This window comes from Rhinatrema bivittatum, chromosome 1 (genome assembly GCF_901001135.1).
Source record: "Rhinatrema bivittatum chromosome 1, aRhiBiv1.1, whole genome shotgun sequence".
Classification (NCBI taxonomy): Eukaryota; Metazoa; Chordata; class Amphibia; order Gymnophiona; family Rhinatrematidae; genus Rhinatrema; species Rhinatrema bivittatum.
Window position 1 is genome coordinate 538,892,037 of NC_042615.1, and position 21,264 is coordinate 538,913,300.

The window sequence follows — 21,264 nt, forward strand, 5'->3', positions numbered from 1 at the left end:
CGAACAAGAGAACCCACGCCTTGCGCGCCATCACGGCACACATGGGGAAGCGCTGCTGCGGCCGTACGGCCAACCGGTCTTCCTGTTCGGGGGGGGGGGGAGTGGAAGCGCCGCGCGCAGCTTCCGCTTCCTCCCCCCAATGCAGGAAGATCAGCTGCCTCTCCTGCTGCCACCCGTTCTCCTGCTATCTTCGGACCAAACGGCCCGCCGAACTTCCTGTTTGGGGGAGCGGAAGCGCCGCCCACAGCTTCCGCTTTCTCCCCCAAAGCAGGAAGATCAGCTGCCTCTCCTGCTGCCACCGGCCTCCTGCTATCTTCGGGCGTCGGGCCGTACTGCCCGCCGAACTTCCTGCTTGGGGGGGGGGAGGGAGGAAGCGGACGTTGTGCGCTGCGCTTCCGCTCCCCCCCCCCCCCCCGACAGGAAGTTCGGCGGGCAGTACGGCCCGACGCCCAAAGATAGCAGGAGGCCGGTGGCAGCAGGAGAGGCAGCTGATCTTCCTGCTCTGGGGGAGAAAGCGGAAGCTGTGCACGTGCTTGAATGTGTATGTGTGGATGAGAATGGGAGTGTGTGTGGGTGAAAACTGGAGCCTGGGTGTGTATGTGGGTGAGAATGGAAGCTTGAATATGTGGGTGAATGGGAGCTTGAATGTGTGTATGTGTGGTTGAGAAAGGGAGCCTGTGTTTGTGGGTGGGTGAGAATGGGAGCTTGAATGTGTGTATATATGGGAGAGAATGAGAGCCTGGGTTTGTGTGGGTGGGTGAGAATGGAAGCTTGAATATGTGGATAAGAATGGGTGCTTGAATGTGTGTATGTGTGGGTGAGAATAGTACCTTAAATGTGTATATGTATGGATGAGAATGGGAGCTTGAATATGTGTGGGTGAGACTGGGAGCATGGGTTTGTGGTGAGAATGGGAGTCTGGGTGTATGTGTGTGGGTGAGAATGGGTGCCTGGATGTGCGTCTGTGTGTGCATAAGAATATAGCCTGGGGAGGGGTGAGAAAGTGAGAACTTGAATGTGAGCTTGTGGGGGGGGGGGGGGGGGGAGAGCATATGAGAGTGACAGCTTGAGTGTGTGAGAGGGAGTCTGTGAGAGAAAGCGTGTATGTGTGTGTGTGTGTGTGGAAGGGAAGAAGACAGTAATAGAAGAAAGACACTGAAAAGGAATTAGGAAATGAGCTATAAGGGAAAAAATGGGAAAAAGAGACCAGGACCAACTGATTAGAAAAAATACAAAGATCAGACAACAAAGGTAAAAATATATATCTATATTTTGAGATGTTAGCAATTTAAATATAAGCAACACAACCGCTCTCTCAAACTTTATGGACAGGTAGGAGCCGTGTATAAAATCGTAATAATAAGAAGGCTAAAGTACCACAAATCACCGTGAATTATGTTTGTATCATTAAGTAAACCTCATACTTAGGCGTAGATGTGAATGCTATGCTGCATAATTTGGCATTATTTATCAGTAAAAAAAACAACTAGTAGACCTGCATGCCTACAGCCCACCCATGTTAACCTTGTGCCCACCCAAAAAATCAATTCTGGCTACGCCACTGACGAGAACATTAGCTACACGTCAGGTATGTAGCTAATTTTTCCCAAGAGCATTAGCAGGCTAACGTGTCTACCAATGCTTCTGGGATGCCATGTTTTAAAGGGCCTGGAAGACAGTGTTAAAGACTCCAGCCCATATCCAAAAATCCCTGGTGGTCCTTGGGCAACTGTACTGATCTCCCGCGAATTCCCTCCCAAATCATATATTTTAAATTAAAATTAGGCCTCATTCTATTTACGAACAATTAATCTCCCTTTTGAAAATCCATTCCCCACTGCCAGACCCTCCCCATACCATTAAATCTCTAGTGGTCTAATGGGTTCAGGAGCAATCCCCACTTATTCCTGCCCCACTAGCTACCATATTCCAAAATGGTGCCAGATTGCCCCTGCAGTGGTCTGGGGCTAAGGAGCACACAGTTGCCAGGGTGGAGTGAAGGATGCATATTTGGAAGTGGGGCTGGCTTTTTTGTAAATGGGGTGGGTCTTTGGAGCATTGGATGGCCAAGGCAAAACCAAGAGCTGGCAAGTAATAGGGAACATAAGAACATAAGAAATGCCATACTGGGTCAGACCAAGGGTCCATCAAACCCAGTATCCTGTTTCTAACAGTGGCCAATCCAAGTCACAACCACCTGGCAAGTACCCAAACATTAATAAGGGATGTGAATCGTTTTAGGACGATTAAAATTATCGTCCGATAATTTAATATCGTCTTAAAACCGTTATGGAACACAATACAATACAGATTCTAACGATTTATCGTTATAAATCGTTAGAATCGTGAGCCGGCACACTAAAACCCCTAAAACCCACCCCGACCCTTTAAATATCCCCCACCTCCCGACCCCCCCAATAACTTAATAACCTGCGGGTCAGCGGCGGTCCGGAACGGCAGCGGTCCGGAACGGCTCCTGCTCCTGAATCTTGTCGTCTTCAGCCGGCGCCATTTTCCAAATGGCGCCGAAAATGGCGGCGGCCATAGACGAAAAAGATTGGACGGCAGGAGGTCCTTCCGGACCCCCGCTGGACTTTGCAAGTCTCGTGGGGGTCAGGAGGCCCCCCACAGCTGGCCAAAAGTTCCTGGAGGTCCAGCGGGGGTCAGGGAGCGATTTCCCGCCGCGAATCGTTTTCGTACGGAAAATGGCGCCGGCAGGAGATCGACTGCAGGAGGTCGTTCAGCGAGGGTTCCGGCGCCTCGCTGAACGACCTCCTGCAGTCGATCTCCTGCCGGCGCCATTTTCCGTACGAAACGATTCGCGCGGGAAATCGCTCCCTGACCCCCGCTGGACCTCCAGGAACTTTTGGCCAGCTTGTGGGGGGCCTCCTGACCCCCACGAGACTTGCCAAAAGTCCAGCGGGGTCCGGAAGGACCTCCTGCCGTCCAATCTTTTTCGTCTATGGCCGCCGCCATTTTTCGGCGCCATTTTGGAAAATGGCGCCGGCTGAAGACGACAAGATTCAGGAGCAGGAGCCCGTTCCGGACCGCTGCCGTTCCGGACCGCCGCTGGACCCGCAGGTTATTTTTATTTGGGGGGGTTCGGGAGGGTGGGGGATTAATTTAAAGGGTCGGGTGGGTTTTAGGGGGTTTTAATGTGCCGGTTTTTCGATTTTTCGATTTTTAACGACCCGCAGGTTATTTAAGTTATTTGGGGGGGGGGGGTTCGGGGGGGGGGGGGATTTAATTTAAAGGGTCGGGGGGGGGTTTTAGGGGGGTTTTAATGTGCCGGTTTTTTCGATTTTTCGATTTTTAACGATTTTTCACGATATTTACCCCCCAAACGGCAACAATACGATTCCCTCCCCCTCCCAGCCGAAATCGATCGTTAAGACGATCGAGGACACGATTCACATCCCTATCACAAGCTATTATTGCTTATTAATTACCGCAATAGCAGTTTATGGATTTATCCTCGAGGTGCTTATCCAAACCTTTTTTGAACACAGTTACACTAACTACTGTACCCACATCCTCTGCAATGAATTCCAGAACTTAACTATGTGCTGCGTGAAAAAGAATTTTCTTCAATTTGTTTTAAATGAGCTACTTGCTAACTTCATGAAGTGCTCCCTGGTCCTTCTACTATCTGAGAGAGTAAATAACTGATTTACATTAACTTGTTCAAGTCCTTGCATGATTTTGTAGACCATTATCATATTCCCCCTCAGTCGTCTCTTCTCTAATCTGAACAGCCCTAACTTCTATAGCCTTTTCTCATAGGGAAGCTGTTCAATGCCCCTTATCATTTTGGTCGCCCTTTTCTGCACTTTCTCCAGGGTAGCAATATCCTTTTTGAGATGCGGTGACCAGAATTGCACACAGTATTCAAGGTGCAGTCTCACCATGGAGTGATATAGAGGCATTATGACATCCTCCATTTTATATTCCTGCCAGTATTAGATGCTTCTGTCAAAGTGTAAAGATCGAGCCATGCATGTGTTATGTAGATATGGCAGAACAGTGAAACTACAAATGGGTCATTAAATCAGTTATGGTTCCATCAGTTATTTGTATAATGTAAAACTAATATATGCCAATGAGCATTGACTCCCAAGACATAATGTGGAAAATCACAAACAGCACAATGTCATCAATACCCCAAGGTGTACAGTGCAGGGAATCACAAACAGCACAAAGGCATCAAAACCGCCAAGGCATATAATAGGAAGAATTGCAAACAACAGAAAAGCATCAAAACCGCCAAGGCAATCAGTGCGGAGAATCACAAAAAGCATAAATGTGTCAAAATCTCCAAGGTGTACAGTACAGGGAATTGTAAATAGCATAAAGGCATCAAAACCCCCAAGTTATATAGTACAGGAATTTGCAAACATCCTTGAAGGGCCTCATGATTTCCTTGAGCTGCCTCACTCAAACAAGGCATCTTCCCAGAAGCCCTGAAAGGTGCCATAATCAAACCCATTCTCAAAAAACCACACCTCAACCCCACCGACCTCTCCAACTACAGACCCATCTCAAATCTCTCATTCATATCGAAGATCATCGAGAAGCATATGAATCTCCAACTCTCTGAACACCTAAAAAACCAAAGCATCCTGTACTCCACCCCAGCATGGCTTCAGAAAATCGCTCAGCACTGAGACACTCCTCTTATCGCTAACAGACACAGCTCTACGAGGCATTGACACCGGCCATTCCTACCTTATCATACTTCTCGACATCTCTGCCGCCTTTGACACCATAAACCATGACATACTAATCACACGGCTAACGGAGATTGGACTAATTGAAAATACCATCAAATGGTTTCAATCCTACCTATCCAACAGATCCTACAAAGTTTACCTCAACAACTGTGAATCAGACCAATTCCCACTCCCCTGTGGAGTACCTCAAGGATCATCCCTCTCCTCTACCCTGTTCAATATATATATGCTCCCCCTCTGCAAACTCCTCTCCAGCCTGGACCTCTCATTATACATCTATGCAGACAACGTCCAGATTCTTCTCCCCATCAAAGAAAGCATTTCAGACACCATCGCATAGTGGGATTCCCTCTCCATCCAAATAAAGAACCTCCTCGCCCAACTATCGCTCACCCTCAATCACAAAAAAACAGAAATCCTACACATTGCAAACAAACCCTCCATAAAAACCTTGCAAGACTTCACCGCCAGTCAACCTAACTCCATCCTCACCAACGAAGTCAGAGATCTTGGTATCACCCTCGACTCCGAACTCAACATGAAAAAACACATCAACCTAACCATCAAAGAAGGCTTTTACAAACTCCAAGTCCTCAAAAGACTCAAACCACTTCTATTCCACCATGATTACCGCACAGTACTACAGTCCCTCATTCTCTCCAAGCTTGACTATTGTAACTCCCTCCTCCTCGGACTACCTGCCTCCACCACAAAACCTCTACAGTTGCTGCAAAACGCAGCAGCCAGATCTCTCACAAACACCAATCGCTCATCACACATCACCCCCATCCTAAAAAAAACTCCACTGGCTCCCCATAACGCCCAGGTCACAATACAAAATCCTCACCCTCCTTCACAAAACCATCTACACTGGAAAAAACAACTGGTCTATTGACCCTCCCCAACCCCACGATTGCCAGAGAAACCTGCGGTCCCAAAACACAGGCCTGCTTGCTATCCCCCACACAAAACTAGCCCGCCTTATCTCCACCAGACAACGTACTTTCTCAGTAGCTGGCCCCACCCTCTGGAACAAGCTACCCTCCCAACTCAGACTGGAACCCTCCACCCAATCGTTTAAAAAACAATTGAAGACATGGCTATTCCACAAAGCCTACCAACACACAGGCTAAAACCCCCCCCCTCATCCCTCCCCACCTTACATCCGCCCCCCTCCCCCCGTACCTCCCTTAAGACTCCCTAATCACAAGATATATATCGTTTACACGCCACACTGTGTATTCTATTCTGTCTCATGCCACCTTGTATATATTATATCTTAGTTTTTTGTACATTTTGTATCTAAGTTTATTTTTTAAGAAGCCCCCTAACCCAGTTCATTTTCTGACTCCCTCAACTTCCTAAGCTTAATTTATGTTGTTACTTTTTGTTCTATGTTGATCCATTAAGGTTTAAGGTTGCAATGTAAAATAGTATGACACCCCTGTCATGCTATCACACCTGTTATAATGTGAACCGATGTGATGTACTCCAACAAATGTCGGTATATAAAAGCTAATAAAATAAATAAATAAATTACTACCCAATTATGAGGCTCCAGGGGTGATCCATATCTATCTCTTTTTCCAGAGACAGATCATGCTCTACTAACTACTGCTTCATCATATAAATGGAATCAACATGTGCCAATATCTTGAATCAGATGCTTATGAGGCATACCACATTCTTCCTGCTTCTCATAGAAAAGCTGCCTCCACATGTCTATGGAAATGCCTATTTTCCTGTACCTCTCTATCAAGTCATTCAGGAATAAATTTCTGTGGTCCTTGAGCCCTAGCCCCAGGGCATCTCTCACTGCCTAGTGTACCAAGCAACAGATACCCCAAAAGCCCCCATTTTTCCACCGCTATTATCATATTGTACCACTGTCTGTCACAAAGAAACCTACCTGAAGATTCTTGCCTCTCCAGCCTAGCTGCCAACATTCCAGTATCTTTCTTAAGTCTGATAGGATATTTCATGAGGTAGGGGAGCTATACATTACTTGAGTGTGCAGCATAGCCCACCTACACCCTGATGTTTGATCTCCATAGAGCTGCTACCTGCCCCTGCCTCAGCCAGGTCCCACAAGTGTGCCATCAGGGAGAAGTAAGGATTTGCCCTGGTCCAGATAATTGCTGACAAAATTCATGCTGCTCTCCTCTGTCTTAGCCAGCTGGGCCTGGATGTGACTATGGCACTGGTAGTACAGGATGAGAAAAACCTGCCTACTAAATGTAGTCCTGGAGGGAATGTTGTAATTGGGGGCTAACATGCAGCAGGTGCCTAAAGCCCACATTCTCCACTACCTGGTCATCCAGAGAAATCATTTTCGCTATGCTCCTCATTACTATTTCACTGCTGCCTGCCTCTTGCCCCAGGGCAGTACTATGGAATACCACCCCATTTCCTCTATGATGGGTTGCCACTGCAGATGCATGGCAAGAGTCTGCTGACTTGCCACCTGTTTACTTTGAGTGACAGAAGTGGTCCCCAGACCCCTGATGCCAATACTATGCAATGGTATAGAAAACCATATAAATAAAATGCAAAAGGGTACCACTTCTGCAGGTGATACTGCATACCATTGTTTGTCAATTACCACACTTGCTTTTCTCGACTGATATCCTTACTTCAGTGAATATACTGAGCAAAGTGCTGATCCTTTCTCACTTTAAAGTGCCTCCATCTTAGAGATGTCTTCTGGAATCTCTTCTCTACATCCTTGGGGTCTGATGCTGGCACAGGAGTTGAAGTTGAAGGTGGACCCTAAGAAAAATGTCAGGGGCATAACTCACACTCTATATCTGCATGGCCTACTTTTCCTGGGAGTTACTCTCATCAGCATCAGTATCATCATCTATCTCCCCAATCATCACAATGAAAACTAAAATGCTACTGACTAATGCTCCCAAATTTTTTGCAGCAACTAGTTCTTCAATTTCTGATTCAGGGAATCCCTGACAAGATTCTTCCTCAGAATTAGTTGTTGAAAATACTGCCTACATTGCTTCAGAAGCAGTAACCAGTGTAAAGGAGGGTGCTGCTGGTTTGGGCTGTTGCATTTCTGCTGCCTCAGTCCATGCCCCTTCCCTGTTACTGTCAGCCTTGGACGGCTCTCCTGCCTTTTCCCTCTGCTCTAAAACAAGAGGGAGAGGAGCAGGCGGTGGTAGCACATGCTCAACAAATTTCAATGCATTCTACCTGCACCAAAAAATATCTGTCTTCAATTTAGGGGTAGGACTGCCTTTTTTATTGTTGCAACTAGGCAACGCTGGCTCTGCACCAATTCATCTCCTCTGCCCCACTGGGGCAGCGCCGCCATGAAGCTGCCGGTGGACGCCCTGCTCCTAGGCGCGCGCGTGCACCACTTGGGCGCCTTTGTAGCCCATTTCCCGCCAGTGCCAACTCCGCCCAATACCTGACGTCAGACGCCGCGGCCTTGATAAGCCGGCCGCGGCCATCCAGCCTTTGCCTTGCAACGGGTTAGCATTCTGGTTTCCTGTTGCGTAGCGCCCCAGAGTGACCCGTTTGGCTTCATCACTCCGTTCCTGCTACAGTACCTGCTTGGTTCCTGCCTGCCTGCTACAGTACCTGCTTGGTTCCTGCTTGCCAGCCACAGTGCCAGCTTGGTTCCTGCCTGGTTCCAGTGCCCGAGTCCTGCTACAGTCCCTGCCTGGTTCCAGTACCCAAGTCTTGCTACGGTTCCTGCCTGGTTCCAGTACCCGAGTCTTGCTACAGTTCCTGCCTGGTTCCAGTACCCATACCCAGTTACAGTATCACTAATGTTCTAATCTGGTTCCAGTTACCCTTCCTGATCCACAACCCGCCTAAGTCCCAGTGGCCGGGCCCCTAAGGGCTCCTCCCGGGGGGGCTTCGGCTTCCAAGGGTGAAGTCACCTAAGTCCCAGCGGTTGGGCTCCTACGGGCTCCTCCCGGGGAGCACCAGCTTCCAGGGTAAAGAGCATCTACGTCCCGCCTGAACATCTGCCTCCCGGCCTGCTGTGCATCAGAGACATTGTCCATCCCTTCCTAGTCTCCAGCAGTTCGGCCCAAGGGTCCACTAAACTGAGACTCCCACAACAGATTGCAAGGCCATGGACTCGGCGGATGCACCCGCTCCCTCGGATCTGTCTGGGATGGCCCGGCAGATGCCACAGCACCAGAGCTGCATTGATAATTTGGCAGCCACGGTGGAACGGCTATCCTCGCGCCTGGATCCTTGCCTTCCGCTGGCAGGGCCCCCGAGGGTCACGGCTCCTCTGTGACTCAGTTACCAGCACCCTCCTGCTACACTGGTGATTTAAGGACCTGCCGCGGCTTCCTGAACCAATGTTGTGTACGGTTCTCCTTGCTGCCTCGGCAGTTTCCCTCGGATGCGGTGAAAGTGGCATACATCCTGTCCTTGCTCGATGGGAAAGCCTTGATATGGGCTTCTCCCCTTTGGGAAAACAATGATTCTTCATTAACGGATTTACAATTGTTCATCACGAACTTTCGCCAGGCCTTTGATGAGCCCGCCCGAGTAGCCACGGCTACGTCTGATCTGCTGCAACTGCGTCAGGGGGCTCGCTCCTTGACTGACTATGCAATGGAGTTTCGGACTTTAGCCCAGGAAGTTGGTTGGCAGGATGGTAGTCTTAAAGCCATCTTCCTGGAAGGCCTCTCCGGACGCATTAAAGATGAGATTGCGGCTCGAGATTTGCCGGAGGACCTCAACGCTTTGATCAAGATGGTTGCTCGTACAGACCGCCGCCTTCAGCAACGGGCCAAGGAGCAGCACTCTTCTCGCCATAGTCCGGCTCGTGGGCCGAGACCAGCGCCCTCTCCCAAGAGCTCTCGTCCAGACGTCCCCACCAGCGAATCCATGCAGCTGGGAAGGGTCCCCCTTTCTCTTGAAGAAAGACAAGTACAGCGTGCCAGAAGGGCCACTTCTTGGCACGCTGCCAGGAGTCTGCGGAAAAACACCAACGCCTAGGAGATTGGGAGGAGCTCCTTCTAGGCTGTGCTACAGCTCCTCAATGCACTGTTCCTGTTACCCTGGAGTACCCCGGAGGTTCCTTTGAGACGATGGTGTTCCTGGATTCTGGAGCCGGAGGTAATTTCATCCTGCACGACCTAGTGTCCCAGTTGCGAATCCCTACGCATAGACGGGAGTTCCCATTGCGAATTACCTTGATCCAGGGGACGCTCCTTCCTGGTCCCGTCCAGCTGTCCACGGCACCCATTATGGTCTGCACCGGGGCGATCCATTCGGAGGAGATAGCCTTCCTGGTACTGGATAAGGCCGTCCACCCTGTGGTGCTAGGGTTGCCGTGGTTACAGAAACACTCGCCCACGATTCAGTGGGACACGCTACAGATTGTTAAATGGAGTCCCTTCTGCCTAGCTAATTGCATGAAGGTGCCATGGACCCCCTCACTTCCGGGGGTCCATGGCACCAGGGGGACCCACTCTACTGTGGGTCCCCCCTGCACGTTATGAGGACTTCACCGATGTATTCTCCAAGACCAAGGCGGAGATCCTTCCGCAGCATCATCCGTATGACTGTGCTATTGACTTGCTACCTGGTACCATGCCCCCACGAGAAAGGGTTTATCCCTTATCCATACCTGAGACCCGGGCCATGTCCGAGTACATTACAGAGAATTTGGCCAAGGGGTTTATCAGCCCGTCCAAGTCGCCTGCAGGGGCGGGTTTCTTTTTTGTCAGCAAGAAAGATGGCTCACTGAGGCCGTGTATAGACTATCGAGGCTTAAATTCGATTACCAAGCGAGACCGCTACCCACTTCCGTTAATCCCAGAGCTCCTTGATCGGCTTCAAGGAGCAAAGATTTTCACAAAGTTGGACTTACGAGGAGCCTATAATTTGGTCAGGATCTGTCCTGGAGATGAGCGGAAAACCGCGTTTAATACCCGAGACGGGCATTACGAGTACCTCGTGATGCCTTTAGGCTTGTGTAATGCCCCGGCGGTTTTCCAGCACCTGATGAATGAGGTGTTGCGGGACCTTCTGAACACCTGTGTAATTGTTTACCTCGATGACGTGTTAGTCTATTCCCAGGACCTGCCGTCACACCGTCAACATGTCCGCCAAGTGCTCCAGATACTTAGGGAGCATGGTCTATACGCGAAACTGGAAAAGTGCAGTTTTGAGAAGACCTCCCTGCCGTTCCTAGGCTACATAGTCTCTGCAGTAGGCTTTCTAATGGATCCTGAGAAAGTGGCGGCTATCAAGAGTTGGCCCCGGCCCAGGGGTCTTAAAGCATTGCAACGCTTCCTCGGCTTTTCTAATTTCTACCGTCACTTTATCCCCAACTACTCCCATATTGTGGCTCCGTTAACTGCCCTCACCCGAAAGAGGGCTAATGCGGTGGATTGGCCTCCTTCTGCCTGTCAAGCCTTTGAGGCCCTCAAGGAAGCCTTCTTACTAGACACCTGCCTTCATCATCCGGATCCCAGCCGGCCCTTCGTGGTGGAGGTTGATGCCTCCAATGTGGCTGTGGGGGCCGTACTGAGCCAGTACTCTGATTCGGGACAGCTGTTGCCCTGTTCCTATTTCTCAAAGAAATTCTCCCCGGCTGAGAGCAACTACTGTGTAGGTGACAAAGAGTTGCTAGCCGTGAAACTTGCCCTGGAAGAATGGAGACAGTGGTTGGAGGGAGCCAACCACCTGGTCACAATTTACACTGATCAGAAAAACCTAGCATTCTTGAAACAAGCCCAACGCCTGAATCCAAGACAAGCCCGATGGTTGCTGTTTTTTGATCGGTTTGACTTTACCTTATGCTACCGACCCGGCTTCAAGAATGTTCGAGCTGACGAGCTCTCGCGCTCTTCTGAAGTCGAGGAGACCCCTGATACGCCTCAGTATATCTTGGACCCTGAAAAAGTAAGTCTTGCTGCAACCTTGGTGTCCTCCCAAGCGAAGACCGTTCTCCCGCGTCGCTCTAGGAGAACAGTCCTCGCTTGGGTCCATGACTCCCTCACTGGGGGCCATGCTGGCTGGAAAGGAACATTAGAATTGTTAAACCGTTTCTTCTGGTGGCCAACGGTGAGACAAGACGTCCAAGCTTTTGTGGGCTCATGCCCTACTTGTGCGGTTCAAAAGCTGCTCCTCGGGAAGCCCAGAGGCTTGTTGCAACCATTGCCCATCCCGGTGGAGCCTTGGACACATATCTCCACTGATTTCGTCGTGGATCTTCCTGTCTCAAGAGGTAATTCGGTCATCTGGGTAACTGTGGACTGATTTTCCAAGATGGCGCACTTCGTTCTCTTGCCAAAGCTCCCTTCTGCCCCTGACCTAGCTGGCCTGTTCGCCCAGCACATCTTTAGACTTCACAGTCTCCCGCAGGATATTGTCTCCGATCGAGGACCACAGTTTACAGCCCGCTATTGGAAGGCTCTATGTAAGCACTTTAATGTGCAACTTAATCTTTCGTCTGCATTCCATCCTCAGAGCAATGGGCAAACGGAACGAACCAATCGAACCCTAAAGACGTTTCTCTGTGCCTTTGTGAACGAACGACAAGATAATTGGGCTAAGCTACTCCCTTGGGCGGAGTTCTCGTATAATAATCACACGCATGCTGCTACGGGAAGCTCCCCGTTCCTCATTGTTTATGGGAAGCAACTTCGATCGCCCCTGCCTTCGCCTGAACCTAGTGCACTCCCGGCAGTGCAACTCTTTGCTCACCAGCTCCGTGCCTTGTGGAGCACTAACCAGGAAAAGATCCAGAAGGCCGCCCTATCCGCCAAGAAGTGGGCGGATAGGCATAGTCAGCCAGCACCTACCTTCCTCCCAGGAGATCGTGTCTGGCTTAGCACCAGAAATCTACAGTTACGTATTCCCTCTCGAAGACTAGCTCTGAAATTCTGTGGGCCTTTCCAAGTCGCCGAACGAGTGGGAGCGGTCTCATACCATCTACTCCTACCCTCCTCCATGCGCATACATGATGTGTTCCACGTGTCATTGTTGAAGCCTCTTGTGTTGTCCAGATACCATTCCAGGGCTCCCAAACCCTCGGACCCTTCAGTACCGGACAAGGTTACATATCAAGTACATGAAGGTTTGGATGTCCGGTTCCATCAACGCCAATGGGAATACTTGCTTGCCTGGGAGGATTGCGGACCCGAGGACAACTCGTGGGAACCAGCCCGTAATATCCTCGACAAGGACTTATTACGGCAGTTTCATTTGGATCACCCTAGTAAACCCGGAACAGCTAAGAGGGGGCGTAAGAGGGGAGGTACTGTTGCGGTCTTAGTCGCGAGCACCGCAGCCAGGCCCTTACCTCTAGATTCCCGGACCTGCTCCCGCCTCCGGAGTCCTGGCTTGCGGCCTGTTTGGCAGCGTCCCCATTGGGGCAGCGCCACCGTGAAGCTGCTGGTGGATGCCCTGCTCCTAGGCGCGCGCGCGCGCCACTTGGGCACCTTTGTAGCCCGTTTCCTGCCAGTGCCGACTCCGCCCAATACCTGACTTCAGACGCCGCGACCTTGAGAAGCCGGCCGCGGCCATCCAGCCTTTGCCTTGCAACGGGTTAGCATTCTGGTTTCCTGTTGCGTAGCGCCCCAGAGTGACCCGTTTGGCTTCATCACTCCGTTCCTGCTACAGTACCTGCTTGGTTCCTGCCTGCTTGCTACAGTACCTGCTTGGTTCCTGCCTGGTTCCAGTACCCGTACCCAGTTACAGTATTGCTGCTGTCCTTGTCTGGTTCCAGTTACCTGTCCTGATCCATGACCCGCCTAAGTCCCAGCGGCCGGGCCCCTATGGGCTCCTCCTGGGGGGGCTTCGGCTTCCAAGGGTGAAGCCACCTAAGTCCCAGCGGTTGGGCTCCTAGGGCTCCTCCCGGGGGAGCACCAGCTTTCAGGGTGAAGAGCATCTACGTCCCGCCTGAACATCTGCCTCCCGGCCTGCTATTCATCAGAGACATTGTCCATCCTTTCCTAGTCTCCAGCAGGTCAGCCCAAGGGTCCACTAAACTGAGACTCCCACAACAGAGACCATATCTCGAAAGCGATAGAAACGAGATTGAAGTAGCCCAGAGAAAGGCAACCAAAATAGTAAGGGGTCTGCATCAAAACCCTTATGAGATGAGACTGAAGGACCTGGATATGTATACCCTGGAGAAAAGAAGAGATAGGGGAGATATGATGCAGACCTTTAAATTCCTGAAAGGCATTAATGATGCACAAGAATAAAACCTTTTCTGATGGAAAGAAATCTGTAGAACTAGAGGTCATGATATGAAACTCTGAGGGATTAGGAACAGTGTTAGGAAATATGTCTTCACAAAAAGGGTGGTGGATGCATGGAATGCTTTCTCGGAAGAGGTAGTGAAGACAAGAAACGTAATGAAATTCAAAAGGACAGGAGTCAGGTGGCACCTTATAGACTAACCAGTTTTTTGAAGCATGAACTTTTGAGGACAGAGTTCATCAGATGCTAATCCAAACTAACACGGCTATCATTCTGAAGATTTTTCACCACATGGAAGTTCAAAAGGGTGTGGGATAAACACAGAGCATCCATAGTAGCTAAAGACAGAAATGAAGAAAAGAGGTAACCTGCACAGAGCAGCAGTTATTATCCAAAAAGAAAAAAAAAACAAAAAAAACTGGCTGGGCATAATGATGGATGAGCCTCTTGAGTCTTTTTCTGCTATCATTTACTGTGTTAACCAGACTTGTTCATCCATAATGATGGATGAACCTCTTGAGTCTTTTTCTGCTATCATTTACTGTGTTAACCAGACTTGTGCTACTGTCCTTGTCTGGAACCAGACAAGGACAGTAGCACAGGGTCAACCAGTTGAATGGATGGGACTGCAAATTAGTTTTGCTCATCCCTAGTCTAGGGTGTGCTCTACTTCTTAGTTATATGGGAAAAATATGGAATTGATATTAGAGACATGCTTTTGGAAGCTGTTGAGACATGTGCTGCAAAGAAAGCACACAAGGGTGTCAGACATTTAACCCATGGGCCTGTTTTGAAAAAATCCCCCTGGTTGATATTTTCCTGCATTCCGCACCTGTTCTTTACCAAATGCTAAAGAGGAAATATGGACCTTTTCACACATGCTCAGAGTTTACAGTGGGAGTAGGTTAGTGTCACATGATCCAGATAGTAGCTATAGGTTAGTTAAAAAGATGCTGCACTATGATTTGTCCTCTGTGATTTCTTTGCCACTTTGTCCTGTCTCAGCTTTGACAAAACTGTGAGGTCACATAGGCAAGAGATGTTTGCTATAGTTACCTAAACCTGTGTTCACAGCACAGCCATAGATTTCAATGGGCCATAGATTTGAATGGGAAACATAAATGAGTGAGATGTAAATTTTCATCTCATTAGTGTTATCTCATCATTCATTTTGAGGATCCATGAATGAAAAAAAATATATACACATTCGTTGTGTTTTACTGATTTGTTTCAAACAAATGCACATCCCTCTTGGGGTGAGGGAGGGGACCCTTCCTTCCTGATTGCCCCTGCCCAATCCTCTCCTCTCAGGGCATCTCCCTTTTCCTCCACTTATAATGTTATTTATCCTGTTTAGCAACCCCAACCTCACAGAAGCAGCAGCTGAGGATAGAAAATTCAGCAGTTAGGGGGAACTTTTACAGCCATGGTGTCTTGACAGGCCCTGTGGCATCTTGCCTCCTCCTTCCACACAGGCTTCATGTTACCATGGAAATCTGTGCAAGGGGAGGGGCACAGCAGGGCCTGTCAGGGTGTGATGGCTGCAGGAGCTCCAGCGCTGAAGTTTCTATCCCCAATTGCTGCTGCTCTGGGGACAGCATCACTAGAAAGAACAAGAGGTGCCTAAGCTGCAGGCCTGGATATTGGCAGTGGTGACAGTGCTCTGGCACCTATAAAAATTTGGCACCAGCAGCAGTTGCCTATGTTGCTTATGTCTAAATCTAGGCTTGCATCTGTCTTTGACACTGATCATTCCCCCTGCCCTGAATCTCTCTCTCTCTTTCTCTCTCTCTTACCCTACCCCCTTCCTAGCATCATCACTTTCTATCCACCTCCCAGCCTCTACCCAGCATTGCCCCTTTGTCTTCCCCTACCTCCTATTCAGCAACTTTCCTTTATGTACCCAACATTGCCCCTTTCTCTCCCTCCCTGCCCTCTCTCTCTCTCTCTCTCAACCCTGCCCCTTTTCCAGCATCTTTCCTTCCCTCCCAGCATCACATGACTCTTTCTCATCCTTTCTCCCCTGTTCAGAAATCCTCTTCTCTCTATCTCCCCTGCCCAACATTTCCCCATCATTCTCTTCCTTCCCCTCCCCCTCACTCAGCATCTCTTCTCCTTCATCCACAATCCTCTGCCCAGCATCTCCCCTCAATCTTCCCAACATCCTCACTACCTCTTCTCCACATCCTCATTGCCTCCCTCACCAGCTTGGCTGATCCTGGACTAGTAGAGGAGAGGGGGATTGCGAACAGTACACTGCAGTCAAAGAAACAGGAAGGAAAAGAAAGTGAATATGCGGCCAGCACACACACTCAGGTCTTGCTGCTGGCTCACCTCTTCTGCATTTATTTCCTGTTACCTAGGAAACTTGTGTGGGGGCAGGACGACTACTACAGGTCCTGAGTATGCTGGCTCAGAGACAGGTCCCATGCTCACTTTCTGTTTCTTCCTGTTCCTGGCCATGCCACACCACTGCTGTTCATGACCCCCTCCAGTCTTGCAGGAAAAGGGGGCCTGACTGGGGAGGCACTTGCCAGCCAGTAGAGTGAGCAGGAGGAGATAGTGAGCATCAGGAATAGTGCTGGGACCCTGATCATGCACTTTTCCTGGCTCCACAATGGATAACAACTGCATACACTGGGGTTCTTATCATAAGGTTGAATGCAAGCATTAAGGCACCAGTGAAAACTCTAACAAGGTAAAGACCATAAGCAAGAGATTTATGTACTGTAATCAGTACTTAGGGAGTACAATTTTCAAAGATTTTTCCCTGATAAGAAAGAGATTGATATTCAACCATCTTTGAGCAGGTAAGAAAACCAGGTATATTTACTCAGTTATTTTTATACGAATATTAAGTTGCACTTATCCAGCTAATTGTAGGACCGAATATCCCATGTAATCTATCAATTCAAATTTGAGTCAGTAGATTTAGGCCTGCTATTTACGTACCCTGGTTTATCTGGCTTAATTTAGCTGGTTAACACTGAATATTACACTAACCAGCTAAATTTGAAAGTCTGCTACAGGATCACCTTCAACCCAGCTGTTATGGTCCCGCCCTATATAAAGGCACTGCTTCAGTTCCTCAGAGTCTTCGGATGGAGTTACACCCTCCATGGAGCTTCTCTTTTGTCCATGGAGTTCCACTGCTTCCATTGTGGTCCATCTTGCTGCTCCTGTCCGGAAGACTTCATGTTCCATGTCTTCTTCGTCCTGATGTCTCCATCCAATGCTCCAGGTTTCATCCCTCGTCGGATAGTCCTCATGGTATGTTCCAGCCCTTGGCTTCCCTTCCCATAAGCCTCGGGGTTCCTCGTTCCTATCCAGATGTCTCAGACATTCCTGATGCCCAGATGTCCAGATGTCCTCTGGTTCAAGTGATCTAGATGTCCAGGTATCCAGACGTCCTTCGTCCTGATGTCCGTCGTCCTCTTCTCTACGACCCTCTGATCTCTACTCGTCCAGTAGTTCTCTCTTCCTGGGTCCGTCTGTCCAGATGTCTAGAGACCCCGATGTCCAGACGCCCAGATGTCCTCTGGTTCTAAGTTGCAGATGTCCAGATGACCTGCGCTTGAGGCATCCCCTCTTGTGTACCCTCTTCTCCGTTCCATGCACGTCCCGCTCTCCGCATGGTCCGCGACCAGCCTTCCAGGTTGTGTAGGGCGCCTAGTGGGACAGAGTGGTCCGTGACCAGTCCACATTGAGCTGTGTAGGGCGTCCTGAGGGACAGCACTCTTCCTCGTCTTCAAGAGTATCGTCTTGTCCAAGTCTTCAAGCGTTATCATCTAGTCCAAGTCTTCAAGAGTTTTTGTCTTGTCCAACTCTTCGAGAGTCCCATCTCGGCTCATCCAGTCCAGGAGTCGTCTTCTCGTCCAAGTTCCAGGAGTCCTCGTTCCCCTATGTACTCTGACTCTTTTACTCCGATACCTTGCCTTGTTTCCAGCTCTCTGCCTCCATCTATCCTCACTAGTACATGTTGGTTCAACAGAGGGTTGACCCACTTCGTTCTCCTTCTGTGTTCTTGCTCTGCCCATGCTTGTACTTGCTTACCTCCCTCGGGTGTGTCTTGGGGCTCCTCCCTGAGTCACCTCGGGGCCCAAGGGCTCACTCTCTCTCAGGAGCAAGCGATCGCACCTCTATGCCTTTCCCAGGGCTCACTGGGCACGTTTGTAACACCAGCCCCTTTTTTGCCCTTGCTGAATTTGTGCAGCTTATGATTTTAATTACACACAACCAGTTAAAGGGTCAAAATTTTTTCAAGAGTAAATTTACCAGACTAAGGGCCTCATTTTCCAAGCCGCTCGCACGCGATAAGGGACCTTTCGCACACGAAAAGTCCCTTATCGTGTGCGATACCAGGATGGGGGCGGAGTTGGGGTGGAGTCAGCCCCGGAAGAGGAGGAGTCGGGGCGTCACCAGGGCCGACTCTGCGCCTATGGTGGTGCTATTGGGTGCGAAACCGGCAGCGATCACACCGCGACGGTGCGATCACTTCCGGCTAGCGCAGGCCCGCCCCCCCGCCCCTCATCTTCTAAAGTATCGCAGGCCTGCGATACTTTAGAAAATGAGGCCCTAAAACCCAATTTTATCCAAATAAATATTTTTGAAGCTGATATTCCTCACTACTTAGCCAGATAAATAGAGACATAACTGGCTGAGTGGGGGTGGCTAAATATCCGGTTCTATTCATTGGCCACCACTTAGGCAGATAAGTGGTGGGCGGGATATGGACATTCTGGGGAGGAGCTACTTATCTGGCTAGCATAGCCGGTTAATTAACAGTATTCAAACTTATCTGGTTATATTAGATTTGCTCAATAGCATGTCTAAAGTTAGTTGGATAAGACTTATCCGGCTAACTAGCGATTTATTCGGGACTATTCAACGACATATTTATGCTGCTAAATATCCTATGTAAGTTAGCCAGATAAGTGTTATCTGGCTAACTTACTTAGCCATTCATTTTTTAATATCTACCCTTTTAATACTGACTCTTAAGCAGTTACCCTGTTAAAATGGGAGCTGAAAACTCCCCTCTCCTTCTACAGATAAAAAAAACCCCACTGAAATTTAAAAACTTGCCACATTAAGAATGGCCATGTTTAATGGTCTGCTGCCTTTTGATCTGAGTAGTGGTCTCACTATGAAAAAATACAAAAACATAGAAGATGTTGGCAGATAAGGATTACTTGGTCCACACCCAGTTTGCCCATTTGAGCCTGCCTAGTATACTGTCATAGGTCTGACTCAATCTGTGGTCTTCTCCCTCCTCCCCTTCCACTAAAGTCCTTTTGTGTCTGTTCCGAAAATACTTATATACATTTAAACAATGGATATAAGAAAATACCAGACCTAGTGCTAGCTGTATACTTAGACCCATGTAGCATTCCTACCCACAAGATGGGGGGGAGGGCAACTCTTTACAGCTTATCTGATGCACAGGTGAATTGTATAAAGGCATGCAGTTAATGCATATTGAGTAACATGGTATAAATAAAATGGGGCTTGAATATACTGTATAAATATATCATAAATATATAACATATGATAAATATATAATATATATTTTCTAGGTCGTTATTACACCAGGGATTGAGGAAACAGCTTTACTGATTCGCCAGATTGCTGATTACACTTTGATGTCTTGTAAGAAAAATCCCCAGGAATGGCTAGACAGGTCTTGGATGTCAGTCCTGCCATCTGAGGTAGGTTATGGCTGTCCTCAGTCTAGGTAACATAATATTGTTATCTTGATAGTATTTAAAGTGAAAAAGAAATTATTTCTACTGCAAATCCCAATGCAATTTAAAAAAGCAATGGTGAGACCAATAGTGAAGGATAAGAATAAATCATTGAGCGGTCCTTTAACTATAGGCCAGAGTTAAATCTGCCTACACTAGCTAAGATTCTAGAAAAGTGTGTCCTTGGTCAGCTTGAGGAATATATAAATTCAGAAAAAATTTTACATGATAAAGAGTATAGGGTAAATTTTAAAAGCCCCGGCACGTGCATCAGTCAGGGGATGCATGAATAAGTTGGGCTCATGCGCCAAGTGGATTTTAAAAGCCGCCCGGATACACACGTAAATGCCTCAACACATACATCTTGAAAGTTTTCAAAAAGGGGCGGGGTTTGGGCATGGTCTGGGCGGGGCATGGACATTTCGGGGCGTGAACCTGAGATGTGCACGGAAATACTTGCGTGATCCACCGCACGCCAAGGCTCCCTGCTGTGCAACTTTACTTCTGCAATGGATGACTTGTAAGTTAAAAAAGAAAGAAAAATAGGCAGATCGTCAGGGTTTTAAGGGTCATGGATAATTGGGGGAGAGAAGACTATTAAACTAGGGGGATTTGGAGGACCTATCTCTTAACTGGGCAAACTGGTGACAAACTGGTAAAACTGGCATGCACCGCTTTTATGTTTAAACTGTTTATTAGAAATAAATGTATATTGGGTTCTGATGCATGTCAACATGTAAAATAGTCAAGTAACATAAAATTTGTATTTTATGGTGCACATCCCTTTTAAAATCCCTCGATTTACGCGATAGAAGCAGCATTTGTGCACACATGCACACGCCCACTTAAAATTGGGTGCACATGTACACCCAGCCAGGTTATTTTATAATATGAGTGCATATATGCGCACAAGTTATAAAATAGCCAAGTCCCTAGGCACGAGGCGATTCATGTGCGCACATGTGCCGCGCACTGGTTTCAAAGTTACCATCTATGGACTCAAAAGAGAAAAACACAGATGGATTATTGCTGTCTTTGATGCATACATTACTAACTAGTAAGGAGAGAATTAAGCCTGGGATTTTAGTACAATTTCATGTATCCTCAGCCTTTGACTCAGTAAGACACAACATTTTGGTTTCTCGCCTGGAACATCTTGGTATCTCCAGAAAAGTGTTAAATTGGTTTTGCTCATATTTGAATTCCAGACAGTTTAGGGTACAAATGGATTGGGACCACTCTAGCTGTCAACAAATAAGAGCATGGGGTACCCCAAAGATCATCTCTATCTTCTGTACTTTTCAGCATTTGTATAGCACCATTAGAGCTTCAGTTGGAAAAATTGAATGTGTGTTATTTATGTACGCAGATGATGTAAAGGTTTATTTACCTAGTGAAGTCCCAAGGGAAATACCATTACTGTCTTTTAATAGATGTGTCTCATTTATTTAAAAATGTTTGGGATCAAATGGTTTATTTTTAAACACTGAGAAAACAAAAGTCTTATGGATAGGCAAACAACCAGTTATTCAGTTCAGCTCCAGTTTAGCAATTGAGGGTAACCAGATCCAAATTTTGGTTGAATTTCACAG

General features: G+C 48.2%; 1 protein-coding gene across 1 annotated transcript in view; it reads left to right on the forward strand.

The window, feature by feature from the left end:
• The window catches only part of LOC115098199 (protein shortage in chiasmata 1 ortholog-like), a 148,311-nt gene that overhangs the window by 81,728 nt on the left and 45,319 nt on the right, over positions 1-21,264 (forward strand). Inside the window, exon 4 of the mRNA XM_029614608.1 lies at positions 19,505-19,636. Coding sequence (XP_029470468.1) covers positions 19,505-19,636 — 132 coding nt within the window. The remainder of the gene's footprint in view (positions 1-19,504; positions 19,637-21,264) is intronic.